At 51.8% G+C, this 17,957-nt stretch overlaps 1 protein-coding gene across 9 annotated transcripts in view; it reads right to left on the bottom strand.

The window, feature by feature from the left end:
• Positions 1-17,653, bottom strand: part of ZC3H18 (zinc finger CCCH-type containing 18) — a 68,313-nt gene extending 50,660 nt beyond the window's left edge. For 4 of the 9 annotated variants that reach the window (XM_033219316.1, XM_033219319.1, XM_033219321.1 and 1 more), the window contains exons 1-2: positions 17,454-17,653; positions 9,101-9,714 (exon numbers count right to left, since the gene is read on the bottom strand). In XM_033219316.1, coding sequence (XP_033075207.1) covers positions 9,101-9,700 — 600 coding nt within the window. In that variant the 5' untranslated portion in view covers positions 9,701-9,714; positions 17,454-17,653. Of the gene's footprint in view, positions 1-9,100; positions 9,715-10,471; positions 10,906-16,348; positions 16,408-17,453 lie in introns of those variants that run through there. The other 5 variants (XM_033219313.1, XM_033219314.1, XM_033219318.1 and 2 more) reach the window with 3 other exon arrangements.
• Positions 17,654-17,957: the final 304 nt, after the last annotated feature.

Here is a 17,957-nt window from a genome sequence, read left to right as displayed (position 1 = left end):
AACACAAACTTCCTCTTACAATTCTTGGGGAGGGGAGGAGTTGGGTGCCTCGGGACAGTGATGCCGGCAGCCAGGAGTGGCCCGCCTGGAGGCTCATCCTCAGCCAGCTCCTCAACCTGGCTGTCAAGTCTTAGAACACCCCAGGAGCTCTAAGCTGGGCCTCACCCGCAGGGACTCGGATGCACAGCCAAACCTGACCCTTGCTTGGTGCTCTCCCCAAGCCACCTACTGTCCCAGGGCCTGTTTCCCACAGACGTGCAGTTGAGACCCCTCCTGACACCACCCCAGCCCACGTGGACACCAGCTGCCCACCTGACATCCCTGACACAGGACCATCCAGGATGGAAGTACTCATCACCCCGAGCCGGGCCTCTTTCGCCAGCCCTGGCGTAACCAATCCCCCTGGTCCCATGTGGCGCCCCTTGATCCCCTCCCCGTCTCCTGCACTCTGCACCCCTGCCCATCGCACCCAGCCTGGTAAAAACCACTTCCTAACGGGCTTCTCTCATTCTCTCCTCAACTCCTCCAGTCTCGCTTCACAGTGCGAAGCACCCTTTTCCAATTCCAGGTCTGACCGTGTTCTTCCCTCTCCTTTTCCTGATTATTTAACTCACTTTCAGGCGGAAGCTTGAGCCCCCTTCCTTGGGGTGGTCTTCCCTGAGCTCCCCCCAGGACAGGTCCTCACAGCCCCAGGCCCTGCAGGTGTTGCAGCCACACCTGAGCATCCTTTTGTTGACGACACCACCACTCGCCTGGCTGAACCCTGTGCCCTACCAGGGCAGGCCCATGTCTGACAGGGCAGGCCCACCACCAAGTTGCTGGGTCCAGGCAGCATCTGGCTCACAGTAAACAGCCCATAATTATCTGTTGAATGAAAAAATGCTGAAACCAAGCCCTGGATTTATGATAACTCAAACTTTTACAGCTAAAATATTTGCAACACTTTTTGGCTCAAAGATACTTGGTTATTAAAAAGTATTTTATAAGGAAAAGAACAGATTCCTGAGGGTTATATCCCTTAAGTGATCCAGGAGAATCATTTTTTAAAGAAATGATCAAATATAACCAATTTAAAAAAAGAAATGATCAGAGAAGGCATGTTTAATTTATGCCAAGTGTCAGGATGTCTCTCTTCTGCAGTCTTTTGGTTTGTGTCTTTTTTTTTTTTTTTTTTTTTTTTGAGACAGAGTCTCGCTCTGTCACCCAGGCTGGAGTGTGCAGTGGCCGAATCTCGGCTCACTGCAAGCTCCGCCTCCCGGGTTTACGCCATTCTCCTGCCTCAGCCTCCCGAGTAGCTGGGACTACAGGCGCCCGCCACCTCGCCCGGCTAGTTTTTGTATATTTTAGTAGAGACGGGGTTTCACTGTGTTAGCCAGGATGGTCTCGATCTCCTGACCTCGTGATCCGCCCGTCTCGGCCTCCCAAAGTGCTGGGATTACAGGCGTGAGCCACCGCGCCCGGCCTGTGTCTTCTTTTTACTACTATTCTTTTTTTTTTTTTTTTTTTTTTGAGACGGAGTCTCGCTCTGCTGCCGGGGCTGGAGTGCTGTGGCCGGATCTCAGCTAACTGCAAGCTCCGCCTCCCGGGTTCACACCATTCTCCTGCCTCAGCCTCCCGAGTAGCTGGGACTACAGGCGACTGCCATCTCGCCCGGCTAATTTTTTGTATTTTTTAGTAGAGACGGGGTTTAGTAGAGACGGGGTTTCACCGTTTTAGCCAGGATGGTCTCGATCTCCTGACCTCGTGATCCGCCCGTCTCGGCCTCCCAAAGTGCTGGGATTACAGGCTTGAGCCACCGCGCCCGGCCTTTTTACTACTATTCTTACAGTAATGAGCACTGCCTTGAAATCTTAACGTGGTATTCTACATAAGATCAAATCTAAGTTTAGAACACATTCTTTGTTCTCATGAGAAAAACAAAACTCGTTTGGAAAGTTCAAATCCATTCTAATCTTCCTGTCTCACTTGGAAGTGAGTGTGTAGGAGTCAAGAGGCGGTGAGAAGGGCTTTCCTCCATCAGGATGAATAGCAAACAAACTAGACCAGATGTGTTTCTGCAAAGATGTAACCATTAACATTCACAGAAGCAAAAAAGGAGAACAATGTAACCATGTTAAGATTGGAGGAAGGACCCTGTAGCTACTACAAGTGATCAGGGAACAGACTACAGTTGCATAGTGAAGGCACAAGACATCATTTCAACCCAAGGAACACAGACTAGCGTCTACACACTGACCCCAGTCATCCAGCCTCTACACCTGCAAGAACCAGGGGCTGTACATACTGGTGTGCTGGGCTTATGGCCCCTCTTTTATTTAAACAAACAAAAATAATCCATCAATCACTCAGCAATATAATAATTGTGAATTTTCAACTAACCACCATTAACACAATGGTCTTTTAAATAATGGATGATTACCATGCCTTTTTTTTTTTTTTTTTTGGAGACAGAGTCCTGCTCTGTCACCCAGGCTGGAGTGCAGTGCGGTGGCATGATCTCGGCTCTCACTGCAACATCTATCTCCCAGGTTCAAGCGATTCTCCTGCCTCAGCCTCCTGAGTAGCTGGGATTACAGGTGCCCGACATCACGCCTGGCTATTTTTGTTATTTTTAGTAGAGACTGGGTTTTGCCACGTTGGCCAGGCTGGTCTTGAACTCCTGACGTCAGGTGATCTGCCCACCTTGGCCTCCCAAAGTGCTGGGATTAAAGGTGTGAGCCAACACATCTGGCCTCCGTGCCCAATTTTTATTCTTACTCTACATGTGTAAATAACAAAATACTCAACCTCCCAAAATAAAGAAAGAAATCACTAAATAATGGATAATTAAAACAAGTTATAAGTATCATGCAAAGAAAACTCAAGACAGGGACCCAGAGCTTAAGTGATCTGCGACTGTCACACCGAGTGTGTGGCATGCAGGCCCTCAGCCTCATGCTGATGGCCTTCTGCTTATGTGACTCGAGCCACTGAAAGTAGGAAGCAGAGGACAAGGAGGGGCCCGAGTGGACCAGCTAGCTGCAAACTGGCTTAAAAATGGATGGTGCCCATGGGGCGCTCAGCACATACCACCTGGGACAGGCCAAGCTGACGTGGATGCTGAGGGTGAGAGTAAGGAGGCACACAGGCCTTAGCGCACCCATCTGAGGTTGGGTCTCCATCCTGGCACACTCCTGCTGGTGCTTCCTCACCGCAGGGGAAATACACATGTGGATAAAGGACACCAGGCTGAGTGTATCATCCACTCCAATTTTAAAAGCCTTTATAAAATTCCCATGCAGTGGGGGAGAAGGCCCAGATTCAAATCCTAGGTCCAGGCTGTCGTGACTGTGAGTGTGGACAGGTCACCTGATCTGCAAAGCTCGCATTCCCCTCCACACAATGGGGCAGGTGCCCCAGAGCAGGCTGCTGTGGGCTGAAGGAGAATGCTGCACCGAGAGGCCACGCGCACCGTGCTGAAAGCAGGAGCAGCAAGCGCTCTGCAAGTGCGCATGAGTCCTCCATTTCAAAGGAAACACCTCACTGGTAATGTGCTCAACAGGATTAACTTGGAGCAATGACACAGGTGATTTTTGCTTTCTTCTTTGTGCAGCCTTTTATTTTCCTTTCTTAGATAGAAAGAAAAGAACCCTGTGAACATGTATTACTTACACAACAAGGAAACAGTTATTTCACACTGGAGCTTCTGTACAAAGGCAGATAAGGAAAGGGGGCCACTGCGTGGAGCTGCTGTGCCAGAGGAAGCCGAGCAGCGGGCCCTGGGCACAACCTGGCACGGCCACTCAGGCCAACTATAACCTCCTGAATCCTGGGCGTCTTGTCTGTAGGATGGGGGTGAAAATACAGGTCTATCATTCCTTATCTGAAACCTGTGGGGTCAGGTGTCTTCCGAGAATTCAGAAATACTCTGGCTAATATTTCTGGATCTAAAACGGTAGACTGGGAGGTACACAGCAATTCCGTGCCGAAGTCTCGGGACCCCTCCCACAAGAGGGGAGGCACGAAGCTATGAGCAGCCTCACGTCAGCTTGGGTCAGGTCTGCTACCAGGTGAGGAAAAGGTTTCAGTTCTCAGAGTTCCTGAGGCCTCAGCGCTGTAAGAACGGTGGCCTGCGCGTTTTCACGTTTCTATGCAGAACACTAACCACACTAAGAGGCACAGAAGGCCTCTGAGCCTACTGCTGATGCTACAGGGCCTTGTCCCAAGTGTGGTACAGGCCGCTGCTTCCTGGGCTTTGGCAATAGAATGGGTGCGCTTGGCACCTTATCAGTGACACAGAAGAGAACCCCACTTGGAGTGGAAACCCACAGCCATGAGGCTCGCTGGAGCAGCTCTTCTGCAGAAGAGCTCATGGATCCAGACATAAAAGGCAGGTGGATCACAAGGTCAGGAGGTCAAGACCAGCCTGGCCAAGACAGTGAAACCCTGTCTCTACTAAAAATACAAAAATCAGCTGGGCGCGGTGGCAGGTGCCTGTGATCCCAGCTACTTGGGAGGTTGAGGCAGGTGAATTGCTTGAACCCACGAGGCGGAGGTTGCAGTGAGCCAAGATTGCACCACTGCACTCCAACCTGGGCAACAGAGCAAGACTCTGTCTCGGAAAAAAAAAAAAAAAAGAAAAAAAAAAGGAAAGGTGGATTATTTGAACAGGATAAAATACTAAAGACCATGTGCACAGAAAATGCTCCAAAAGGTGGACTGAGAGCTACCAATGATGACAGGAGTCATGTGGCCCACCACTCGGGACGTGGTCCACTGTGCTGCTGGCTGGCTGGGAGGCCACCCTACAAATGTAGGGGTCCTCAATAAGAGGAGAATGGAATAAAATGGGCAGCCTACCCTTTCCAAGGGCCAGTGTGCTCCAGGTGACGGAACGTCTCTAACCAAATGATAAGTCAGGTATAAACACAGAGCACGGAGTGAGCACAAGAGCGGGTGGACAGACCCAGGCCAGGCCTCTAAACTGTAACGGCAAATGAGAGCCCCCCAGGCTGGAAGGAGCTTGTCATCTCCCAGCAGGAAAGGTGGTTCTGGGGAGGGACTAGACGTGCAGGAGAAAGAAAAGAGAGGCTGCCACGTGGCACAAGTGTGTCAGGGTGGGCTCCACACACTCTTCAGGGGGATGGCAGGAGCAGAAACACAAGGCCTGCTGCACCCGGCTGTCTTCCATGCCGCTTTCCGAACAGGTAAGAGATCAGTGACTGAAGGTAAGCTGGCGTCAGGGACACCCTCACCCACACCACAAATGAGCCAGGTGCTGCCAACAGCTGGTCCTAGAAACTTTTCTCCCCACGACGTGGGCCAGTGGCACTTCTAGAAGATACTTGTATCCGAGGGTGTTCTGGCAGCACACCAAACACAGATTCAAGGCGTTAGGCACAAGCTATGTGGTTGAGACAATGAATTTCAAGGGCTTATTGTACAAATTGATGTCCCAATCAAGGAAAGTGTACCCCAGAATCAGTTCACCTGTACCAGTGACCCAAAATCTAAAAGGGACATGTGCCAAGAGAGGAGAAAGCGCTTCTGAAAAGGAATGATAAATCAGGCCAGGGCAGTGGCTTGGCACTTTGGGAGGCCCAGGTGGGCGGATCACTTGAGGTCAAGAGTTCAAGACCAGACTGGGCAACACAGTGAGATCCCATCTCTATTTTTTAAATTAAAAGCAATAAAAATTAAGTTACAAAATTAAGAAAAAAAGAAGAGAATGCTGAATCAAATGGCTCTCTAGACGTTGCCACTCAGTTGTTCCTGGCATCCAGTCAACCAGGGTGCCAAGGGGCAGGCCACGAGAGCCTCTGGGCAGAGCAGCCCCCTCCCAACTGGGCTGGTAAGATCCTGCTGGGATCTGGAATGCTATAAGGCCTCCGAAACACCCATTTGCGAACGTACAGACCAAAGAGCACATCTCTTCCACAGAGAAACATCCGGGCAGCTGGCCTGACACCAGGACTCTGCTTGAAGGCAACGAGAAACATGCCTTCTAGAAAGACACTTTCCACCACACACAGAGGCTGCTTTCCAGGGACTGAAAGGAAAGGGGACTTAGCCAAAGGCCTGGTGGGAAGCCGACAGCGCACCCCAGGGCTCCCAGTCCATCAGAGAAACGCAGCCAGAGACAGGGAAGGGAGGAGGACGCGGTGCAGGAATGCAGCAGGGCCTCCGAGAAAGAGAGGCAGGCACAGGAGGTGTGCTTGGTGGAGATGCAAAAGAGATACAAGAGTGGATGACAGGCTTGGAACTGGGCCCAAGAGGGGGAAAAAGCTGGAAGGAGCCGGAGTGGCAGCTCTTCATGCACAGGATGGCGTGGCGCGTACCTCTGCTGGGTCCTTCCCACGGGGGGAGGCTGATGCTGCTCACGTGAACTCCCTTCCATCTGTGACGGGCTCCTGAGAGTGACTTTCCACTCACTGCCACTTCACATGACAAAGGCTCTCACCTTCAATGTGCCCCGGGCAAGTGGGATTCCTCCACTGACTAGCTGCTAACTAAGGCCCCAGGGAGACAGGGGAACTCGCCAGGTAGCCCCCAGTCTTAGGAAACATGTTCTTGGGAGTAGGGGAAGCAGCAGGTAGATAGATACACACACACACACACGCACACACGAACCTGTGCCACGAAGGACAGGCAGGGGCAACAGAGAAACAGCCTACTCAAATGCTGAGGTTGACACACAAAGGATGGAGGAGCCTGAGACACCGCTGGGCGTGGGAACAAGAGGAGGCTACAGGAGCCCCTGGGGCAAGCAACCCAGGGGCCTGCAGCCAAATGTGCTCTCACGGGGCTGAACCAGCGCTCGCAGCACTGCCCATGTTGGTTAGAGGCCTGCTGCCCCCACAGCAGGGGCGCACGCTGCTCTGCCCAGTCACACTCAGCATGTGGCACAGCAAGGTCCACTTGTGCTGGTGTCCAGGAGCACAGACCTGTGGGGAATGCGGGGCCCCGGAGGCAGTCTGTGCTGTGGGAAGAAACCTGCCTCCCCGGTTGCTGAGGGAGCTGTGCTGGGGTTTCCGTAGCAGCACCCCGTTTTCAACTGTGGGTCCCCTCACAAGATGCTGCCAAGCAGGGCAGGCAGGGTCTAGGTGGGCAAAAATGGCAAACGGCGTTTTTCTTCCATGCGCTGTATCTAGGGAAAATCAGCACATCCAGGCCCTTGGCAGCCAGGGCCCTTCTCTAGGCCAGCTGGGCTCAGCCCATCTACCGCACCGTCCGCACACATGGTGCACCATTGAGAAGTCACAGCATGCCCCGCAGACATGGCGTTTCAGGACCACTACGGGGACCCTTGACCTGTCTGATGAATCTCCCCCAAGACTTAAGGGTCCACAGCCAGTCCTCTTAAGAGGAAATGGAGCATGCCAGAGCCCTGGGTGCAGGGCCTGCTGCACTCCCAGTGGTGGTGTGCAGACAGGGCTATTACCCCAGGACACCAAAAACTCAAACTCATGGGCATCCTCAACCCAACCAGTTTACCCAAATTGATGAACTTGAATCTCACTGTGTCTCCTTTTCCTCTGCCAGCCCTAGGGTAGCTCTCCTCTTGAAAAAAAAAAAAAAAAAGCACTAGCTGAGTAGACCACCTTCTACACTTAGTTGTGCAAAAATGAAACATCTAAACTCTAAGCTTGTAGGCACACACGCATCCCATAAAGTTAGATGAGCAATACTTCAAACCCTATACATTACTGAGCACTATCACAGCTATCAGCTATGGCCAAAAAGTCACATCCAAACGTGGACTGAGAGCACGCACACCAACATGCTACTGGAGAAGCATGGCACTTGCCGGGCGCGGTGCCTCACACCTGTGATCCCAGCACTGTGGGAGGCTGGGACAGCCGGATCACCTGAGGTCAGGAGTTTGAAACAAGCCTAGCCAACATGGCGACACCCCATCTCTACTAAAAATACAAAAATTAGCCAGTAGTGGCAGGTGCCTGCAATCCCAGCTACTCAGCAGAGTGAGGCAGGATAATTGCCTGAACCTCGGGGGCAGAGGGTATACTGAGCTGAGATGGCGTCACTGCACTCCAGCCTGGGTTACAGAGTAGACTCTGTCTCAAAAAAAAAAAAAAAAAAAAAAAAAAAAGAAAAGCAGCGTTGCACTCAAGGCAAACTGGTGGTTACACATCTAACTGGCAACCTCTACCTGCCTCAACCCAGACCATGAGATCAGAGAGATACTCTCTGCAGACACCTTTTCACTGTAATGACTCCCAATAAGCAGAACCCCCTTCCCTGGGATCCTTCAAAAACAACAACAACAACAAAACAACACAACCCAATTCAGTTCAACTGCTCTGTCCCTTGCTCAGCTCCTTTGAGTTCAATAGCTCTGGAAAGTATCACTCAGGAGGACTTTGGGCTGCTTCTCCAGAAACACTCATAATTTTTCCAATGGCATCAACTGCCAAGAAAACCCCACCTACCCAGATCTAGGATCACAGATAGTACTACCTTCCCCTCAACCTGAAGGCCACATTAATTTAACATACAAAAAAGTGTGCTGACTTTGTCAGAAGTTGAGGTGCCCACCATGGTCTTTTCAGGGATACCTCCAAAGAGGCCTGGCCCAGCTGGTGCCCTCTCCAGAGGTCAGGCTCTAGGGCCAGCGTAAGAATGCCTAGAAGAACATCCAAAATCAGATGGAAACTTTCCTCATTCTTTTCACACCAAAAACCTGACAAGAGTGGAAACCCACGCAGTTTCTGGTTGAGTGCTAACTCGAGTATCACTTGAAGATGGCGAAGACAAGGGAAGACATTATCCCTTCACTCCTAGAACCTAAAAAAACTGGGTGCTAGGTCTTTTACTACAACCCAAACAATCCCACCAGCTGGCCGGCCGAGGGCCATGGAAACCCTGCTGGCAGCTTCTGGAGCTGCCTATTTTCATTCTTGATTTCCAATTCTTTCTCGATTTTCATTTTTCCTTTCCAATCACTATGGGAGTGACCCCAAAACAAGCCTCTCATTCTCCTGCACCATCCCAAGTAACAAAATCACTAAGTCAGTCCCACACAGTCTCTCTCCTTCCCGGCACTGGCCTGTGTCAGGAATTGAGGAGGACGCCCTGTGACGCTCTGCCCCATCATACTCACGTCTATTTCCCCGTCATCGATCTCTCCATCATCGTCCTCTTTCTTTTTCTCCTTGGCAGCCTCTGGGGATTCCTTTTCTCCCACACTCTGAACACCAGCCTTCCCCTCCTCCCTGGGAGCGCCTTCGCCCTTCTCCTCCTCATCCTCAGCCCCCGCTTTCTCGGCCTCGTCCTCCTGGACGGCGGGAGCTGGCTCCTCGGGGACCTCCTCGTCGTAGTCCAGCTCATGCTCGTCCAGCTCCCTGGTGACTGAGGAGGCCTCGTCCCTAAGGTCGCTGGTCCTGTCTTCCTCCCCGTCGTCCCCCTCCTCCTCGCAGGGGGGGCTGGTCGGGCCCCGGCTCAGCTCATTCACCTCCGAGTCCTGCTCTTGGGATTTAGGCTCACTCGCCCGGTCCTCGTCGGAGTGGTTATCTTCCTCCTCCTGGCTCAGCCCCCTGGCGGCACTCTCCTCATCCTCCAGATCCGAAGCCCTCACCCCCGCCCCGTCCAAATCCTGATCGGACCCGCTGTCCCTCAGAATGTCATCGTCCGAGAACCCCTGTGGCTGCTCTTCATCCTCCGGAGAGCGAGGATCCCGTTCAGGGCTCTCGGCCACATCCATCGGTACCCACGGTTCTGCAAAAGAGAGAATACAGATTGATAGCCTTTAGCAAAATGGAAAACAAACCTTGTCCCCACTTTCCCGGCCTGAAGAAGCAGGACTTCCACCTTGCTTGGCCCCACACGGCTCTGCCCCAAATCCCACACTCCACTCTGCAGAGAAAGACAAGCCATAACTCCACTCCACAAGGCTAGACTCTGCTCAGCTAAGCTGGGCGTTAAGTGCCTCCCGTTTTTAGCAACTGGGCAAAATGAGATGTGGCAGAATAGGACACAGCCCGGCCTAGTCCTTCCCCATTCAAGGGCAGCCCACACAAGTTAACAGAAAGTGAGCAACAAGATACGGACTGCAAAGGACAGCTGTTTCAATTCTTTTTTGTTTTGTTTTGTTTTGTTTTTGAGACGGAGTCTTGCTCTGTCGCCCAGGCTGGAGTGCAGTGGCGTGATCTCAGCTCACTGCAAGCTCCGCCTCCCAGGTTTACGCCATTCTCCTGCCTCAGCCTCCCGAGTAGCTGGGACTACAGGCGCTGCCACCTCGCCTGGCTAGTTTTTTGTATTTTTTAGTAGAGACGGGGTTTGACCGTGTTAGCCAGGATGGTCTCGATCTCCTGACCTCGTGATCCGCCCGTCTCGGCCTCCCAAAGTGCTGGGATGACAGGCTTGAGCCACCGCGCCCGGCCAGCTGTTTCAATTCTTAAGAGTATTAACTTTTGAAATTCAAGGTAAACTGTATCATAGAACGAGGCAGCAAAACTGCAGGCCCAGGTCTCACCATTTTTCTGGAGTCATCCTGAAGCAGGAACCTGGGCCACCCTTTGGCAGTTTCCAAGTCTGGAGCCTTTTCTGTTACTGAACACATTTCTCAAAGGCCGGCCTCTGATGGACTCCCAGAATCCCTTGGCTGCCCTTAGCAATGCAGGCTCAGAGCCCTGCCTGCGTGTTCACTGGCACCCTCCAGCACGTGTTGAGAGGGCTGTGTTCACCTGCTCAGCAACTCACACACCTAAGGTGAGAACCCCTCTTCCCATACGAGTAGCTGTTGTAGAAATGAACTCTGCCAGGAAACTTTACACTTTTACATACTGTGTATATGCAAAAGACGAGGCTGGTCAGGTACGGTGGCTCGCATCTATAATCCCAGCACTTTGGGAGGTTGCAACGGGAAGATCATGTGAGCCCAGGAGTTCGAGACCAGCCTGGGCAACATGGTGAGACCCTGTCTCTATAAAAAACATACTAAAATTTACAGGGTGTGGTGGTACGTGCCTGTATTTCCAGCTACTTGGGAGTCTGACGCAGGAGGATCGCTTAAGCCCAGGAGGTGGAGGCTGCAGTGAGCTAAGACTGTGCCACTGCGCTTCAGCCTGCGCAGCAGAGTGAGACCAATCTCCAAAAAAAACTCAAAAAACAAAAAAAAGGGCCAGGCACGGTGGCTCACGCCTGTAATCCCAGCACTTTGGGAGGCCGAGACGGGTGGACCACGAGGTCAGGAGATCGAAACCATCCTGGCTAACATGGTGAAACCCCGTCTCTACTAAAAATACAAAAAAAATTAGCTGGGCTTGGTGGCAGGCACCTGTAGTCCCAGCTACTCAGGAGGCTGAGGCAGAAGAATGGCGTGAACCCGGGAGGTGGAGCTTGCAGTGAGCCGAGATCACGCCACTGCACTCTAGCCTGGGCAACAGAGCGAGACTCTGTATCAAAAAAAAAAAAAAAAGACAGGGTCACTTCAGATTTCATTCCTATTTTTACTAATCCAGATTTAATTACAAAGTGAGTATTTTCTAGTTTCCCACCTTAAAAACTCGTAGAAAGTACACTGCTACCAATGCTTAAAAGTGGACAGTGTAAGACGGGCAGGAAGGTGTCGAACAGCAACACTAGCCTGGCAAACACTTGCCACACCACCACCCCCAGGGCAGCCGGTCACCACCGAGTGTGTGTGGAGCGGCAGGGACAGTGCCAGGTCAGTGGCCACCCGACTCTTCAGTCTGTGAGGCTGTTAAAATAACGCATGTCACAGTCACACTGCTTGGCATCTCAGCATGGCCTGGAAACAGATTACTCATCTCAAGATAACCACGGAGGCAGCAAGTCATACACATACACATTTATATGTCTTGTGTCTCAAAGAACTGTATACACTAAAGATAAAAATATGCATCTTTTAAATTTTATACTTTTAATACAACCTGTTTAAAGATACACAGTATCAAGAGTCGCTATCTAAACCCACAGTTAAACTTTTTTTTTTTTTTTGCTGTTAGTGGAAATCATTAAGATTAAGTACACATTAGATGCCGGGCGCGGTGGCTCATGCCTATAATTCCAGCACTTTGCAGGGCTGAGGTGGGCACATCACGAGGTCAGGAGACTGAGACCATCCTGGCTAACACAGTGAAACCCCGTCTCTACTAAATATACAAAAATAAAATTAGCCAGGCATGGTGGCGGGTGCCTGTAGTACCAGCTACTTGGGAGGTTGAGGCGGGAGAATAGCGTGAACCCAGGAGACAGAGCTTGCAGTGAGCCGAGATCGTGCCACTGAACTCCAGCCTGGGTGACAGAGCGAGATTCTGCCAAAAAAAAAAAAAAAAAGAGACACATTAGAACAAATTGGCCAGGTGCGGTAGCTCATGCCTGTAATCCCAGCACTTTGGGAAGCTGAGGTGGGCGGATTACTTGAGTCCAGGAGTTCTAGACCAGCTTGGGCAACATAACAAAACCCGGTCTCTACAAAAAATACAAAAATTAGCTGGGCGTGGTAGGGCACCTGTCATCCCAGCTTAACTTAGAAGGCTGAGGAGGGAGGATCACTTGAGCCTAGGAGGCTGAGGCTGCACTTCAGCCTGGGTGACACAAGACCCTGTCTCAAAAACCAAAACGCCAAACAAACCACAAATCTGGCCAGGCGTGGTGGCTCACGCCTGTAATACTAGCACTTTGGGAGGCCAAGGCAGGTGGATCACCTGAGGTCAGGAGTTCAAGACCAGCCTGGCCAACATGGTGAAACTCGGTCTCTACTAAAATATAAAAATTAGCCGGTTATGATGGTAGGTGCCTGTAATTCAAGCTACTTGGGAGGCTGAGACGGCAGAATTGCCTGAACTTGGGAGACAGTGGTTGCAGTGAGCCGAGATCACACCACTGCACTCCAGCCTAGTTGGTGCTAAGCGAGACCCCATCTCAAAAGAAAACCCAAATCATTCATCACTTCATAAAAACTAAATGGGCCAGGGGTGGTGGCTCACGGCTGTAATTCCAGCACTTTGGAAGGCTGAGGCGGGTGGATCACCTGAGGTCAGGAGTTCAGGACAAGCCTGGTCAACATGGTGAAACCTTGTCTCTACTAAAAATACAAAAAAACAGCCAGGCGTGGTGGCGGGCACCTGTAATCCCAGCTACTCAGGAGGCTGAGGCAGAATTGTTTGAACTCTGGGGGCGGAGGCTGCAGTGAGCCGAGATCACGCCATTGCACTCCAGCCTGGGCAACAGAGCAAGACTTCCTCTCAAAAAAACCCTAAATGATTAGCAATAACATAGATTTACAAACGAACCAATCTATTCTAAGTCACTTGAAAGCAGACAGTTCTGAAAATGATTCACTTTTCGGTTTTCTAACTACACTACTCAGTTACTATACACAGGCAGGACAACTGGGAGGAATTATTAAAAAGTCAGTCCTAAGCCAGGAGTGGTGGCAAGTGCCTGTAATCCCAGCTACTTGGGTGGCTGAGGTGGGAGGATCAGTTGAACCCAAGAGTTCGAGTCCAGCCTGGATAACACGGTGAGACCGTCTTTTTTTTTTTTTTTTTGAGACGGAGTCTTGCTCTGTCGCCCTGGCTGGAGTGCAGTGGCCGGATCTCAGCTCACTGCAAGCTCCGCCTCTCGGGTTTACGCCATTCTCCTGCCTCAGCCTCCCAAGTAGCTGGGACTACAGGCGCCCGCTACCTCGCCCGGCTAGTTTTTTGTATTTTTTAGTAGAGACGGGGCTTCACCGTGTTCGCCAGGATGGTCTCGATCTCCTGACCTCGTGATCCACCCGTCTCGGCCTCCCAAAGTGCTGGGATTACAGCCTTGAGCCACCGCGCCCGGCCGAGACCGTCTTTTTTTTAATCAAAGGTAGTCCTAAACTGGTATACACTGCCAAAAACGGAAAAGTCAAGGAGTCGCTCCCCAAACAGTATCACAGGAGCGCTTGCTGCACAGAGCATTTCTGCAGTCCAAGGCAACAAAAGCAAGGATGAAAAGCACCAGGGTCGCTAAGGCCTCTACGTTCTCACTGTTCAAGAATCAGAGTGCATGTGGGGTTGTAGCAGTAAGCCACCAGTGGCAAACTGGCAATTCTCTCTCTTGCCTAGCTAATGACATTAGTAACATCCTATACTATCTTTGTACAATTTTTTTTTTTTGAGACAGAGTCTCGCTCTGTCACCCAGGCTGGAGTGCAGTGGCCGGATCTCAGCTCACTATAAGTTCCACCTCCCAGGTTTACGCCATTCTCCTGCCTCAGCCTCCCGAGTAGCTGGGACTACAGGCACCCACCACCTCGCCCGGCTAGTTTTTTGTGTTTTTTAGTAGAGACAGGCTTTCACCGTGTTAGCCAGGATGGTCTCGATCTTCTGACCTTGTGATCCGCCCGTCTCGGCCTCCTAAAGTGCTGGGATTACAGGCTTGAGCCACCGCGCCCGGCCTCTTTGTACAGTTTTTATGACAATGTATAAACATCTTCCTCATAAGAAGGGCAGGTAGTTTACATCTCCCCAGCTGCCGAAGTGGAGCACCTGGTACCCAGTAGGATGCCCCAAGCTGAACCCAGACCTGAAATGTGACAAATTCTGATTCTCATGTTTTATAGTCTAATGTCAACCTTGCAAACAAAGTGATCTCTTAAATAAATTGACTTTTATGCAAAACTAAACGTCCCCTCAAACTAGTTTTAAAAAATCACACAATTGGCTGGGTGTGGTGGCTCATGCCTGTAATCCCAGCACTTTGGGAGGCTGAGGCGGGTGGATCACGAGGTCGGAAGTTCGAGACCAACTTGGCCAAAACACAGTGAAATCCTGTCTCTACTAAAAATACAAAAATTAGCTGGGCATGGTGGCACGTGCCTGTAGTCCCAGCTACTCAGGAGGCTGAGGCAGCAGAATCACTCAAATCCAGGAGGAGGAGGTTACGGGGAGCCCAGATCGTGCCACTGCACTCCAGCCTGGGCAACAGAGTGAGACTCCCTTTCAAAAAATAATAATAAGGTGCCAGGAAAGGAAACGTAGCCTCGTAAGTGTAGACAATGAAATGAAGAGCATAGACAGGGGTGTCAGCAGACAAGTCTCAACTGACACCTATGTTTGCAATTTGTGCTCAGTTTGGTCTTCTTTTTTTTGAGACGGAGTCTTGCTCTTTCGCCCAGGCTGGAGTGCAGTGGCCGGATCTCTGCTCACTGCAAGCTCCGCCTCCCGGGTTCACGCCATTCTCCTGACTCAGCCTCCCGAGTAGCTGGGACTACAGGCGCCCGCCACCTCGCCCGGCTAGTTTTTTTGTATTTTTTAGTAGAGACGGGGTTTCACTGTGTTAGCCAGGATGGTCTTGATCTCCTGACCTCGTGATCCGCCCGTCTCGGCCTCCCAAAGTGCTGGGATTACAGGCTTGAGCCACCGCGCCCGGCCAGTTTGGTCTTCTTACACTATCACTCTATAACTGAAGATTCTCAGCATGATTTAGAACTAAATCCTTAGTCCTCCGATCTACCAGATGGGTAAGCTTGCCTAAGGAATGAAGTAACAAGTGCCCGTCATCCCAACTCTGTTGCTTTCTGCATTTGACAGATGATACTTGATAAATATTTGTTGAATACGTGACAAAAATCTCATTACTTGAGGAACTACCTGTTGCCTACCAGAAAGGAATTTAAAATAAGTGCCCAGGAGGAGGAGGCTGCAGTGAGCCGAGATTGTGCCACTGCACTCCAGCCTGGGCAACAGAGTGAGACTCCGTCTCAAAAAATAATAGTAATAATAAAGACTAGGTGCTACCTCCCTTCCAAGCAGTCCCTCTGGGAGGATGCATAGACTCCAATGGCACTGCTGAAGTGCAGAGCATTTGGGGACCTTCTCATTTCGAATGACCTTCCAAGCCTGAAGAAGTCTTCTGGTGTTCTCCGTGGTGGCAAATCTTCTTCCTCTCAAGCTAGTCTCTGATAAGTGCTGCAAGTCAGAGTCTCACCTGATAAGGTAAGTTACCAACCACATAAGTCAACTTTTGGTCAAACCTGGAGGGTGACTACTGAATAAAACTGATTTTCCCATATAATTACATTTTTACTACCAAAACAGGAGTTCTAAAGAGGTTTTGGAAAAGCACCACCAATGAAATACAAGCACAACATTTTGGGACAGTTACTTTCAACAGAGCAGTCCCTATTTGAATACCCAAGTTCTGGAACATCTGGTTAAAATTCTGACTCATAACCTCATGGGCTTACAATATCTAAATGAAAGTTATCAATGTTGGTGACAGACCCCACTCGCAAAATGACCAAGCTTGACCACTAAACTGCTTGATAAGGAGGTACTCACCTTGAGATGCTCTGTAGCCGTGACAAAATACAAATCTCTTTAAACACGATCTAGGCCACAGGTTAACTTACCTGTTTGCTTTCTGGAGTGACTCCACAAAGCTTTCTTATAACATTTCAGCATGTCCCACCTAAAACGGGAGAGGAGTTTCCGGCTTTGGGACATATTTGACTGGTTCCAGGGCTGGCTGGGCTCCACACTGCCCTTAGATAGTAAAATTATCAGGCAAAGACTCTCCTCCCAAGGCTGGGAAGCGGGATTCAGCCGAGGTCAAGGCTCACCAGGAGAATCTCAACAACTGAATGGGAAAGGACTACTCTACAGACAACAAGCTGGAGGTGAGTCTCACAGGAGAAATGACGAGGGCCTTGCTACACCCCAAACGGTACTTCAGATGCCAAACACTCTCTTCTCCCATTTTCCCAAATGGGTCTGAAGAATGACCTACTCTTGCAAATGAGTTAGTGGAACAAAGCTCATTTAAAACGGCCACTCTAACCGGCAAACTCAGCTGTCATAAAGTAGTCAGGAAAACTTAATTTTTGGCAGGAGTAACGCTGTAAGTTTCGGTTCTTCCAGCATTATAGCTGCAGTTAACTCATATAAAGGACCCAGCACCTCTGATCTCCTGATCCAAGGGGCAAAGAAGTTACATACTCCCAAGAGACCGGCGCGCGTCTTGGGGCAATCACCACGTCCAACCTGTGCACACTTTGAAGCTGCGGAGCAAGTTCCAGGAGGCTCATGAAGGGCTCAAAGTTCTCCGAAGAGCCCAGAAACAGCAAGGGCTGACCTACTCCGGAGGTTAACCTGGGCGCCTCTCACCGCCCCTTAGCGGGCGGCACACATGTGCCACGCGAGTGGCCCGGAAGAGAAATGACAGCTTCAGGAAAATAAACTCCGCCGCGGGGCGCGGAGGCAGCGCGCGAGGAGCTCAGGCGCCGAGGGCGCCCCAGGACCGCGGGGCCGCTTACGGACGGAACGCGGGGTGGTGCCTGTCTCAAGGTCCCCCTCCCTGGGCCCGAGGACCAGTCTTCGGTCGGCGGGTCCGCACGGCCGGAGGCGCGCCAGGGTCCCGGGCCTCACTCCCGCCGCCGCCGCCGCCGCCGCCTCGGCGGCCTCCTCCTCCCGCCGCCGCCGGCCCGGCCTCCCGCCGCCCGCCCGGCCCCCGCTAACCTCAGCGCTAGGACGGAGAGGGGGCCACGGCTCCGCTGAAGTCGGAGCGGCGCGGAGAAGACGTCCCTTGGCCCTTCCGTTCCTCACAGGCTCCGGCTCCAGGCTCGACGCGGGCGGAACAAACGGGCTCCACTACCCGCGGGGGCCGGCCATTGTGCGACGTCATCAGGCCGCGACGGTCGTCCTACGGCCGGCGGGCTTCCCTCCCTCGCCCCGCCCCCTCCAGCTTCCTTCCGGCCTCCGCGCGGCTCCGCCCCCGCGGCGCGCGCCCGGGCGCCCGCGCGCCCGCCGAGACCCCTCTACAGCGCAGGCGCCACGGGGAGTTCTCTCCTCCGGAGCGGGAGTCCGGCTCCGCGCCTGCGCACAGGGCTCCCCGTGGCCGCCGGGTCACGTGATGGGGCTCCGGCTCGGCTGGCTGGTTCTTCATCCCTGGGGGATGATCAAGTTCATCAACGCGGAAAACTTAAAGCGGTTTTCGTCGGGCTGATATCTCCTGCTTTATTG

The sequence above is a fragment of the Trachypithecus francoisi genome, unplaced genomic scaffold (assembly GCF_009764315.1).
Source record: "Trachypithecus francoisi isolate TF-2019V2 unplaced genomic scaffold, Tfra_2.0 Lachesis_group10, whole genome shotgun sequence".
NCBI classification, from domain to species: domain Eukaryota; kingdom Metazoa; phylum Chordata; class Mammalia; order Primates; family Cercopithecidae; genus Trachypithecus; species Trachypithecus francoisi.
Note: the sequence above shows the minus strand (reverse complement) of the source record. Positions and strands in the feature narration are given on the sequence as shown.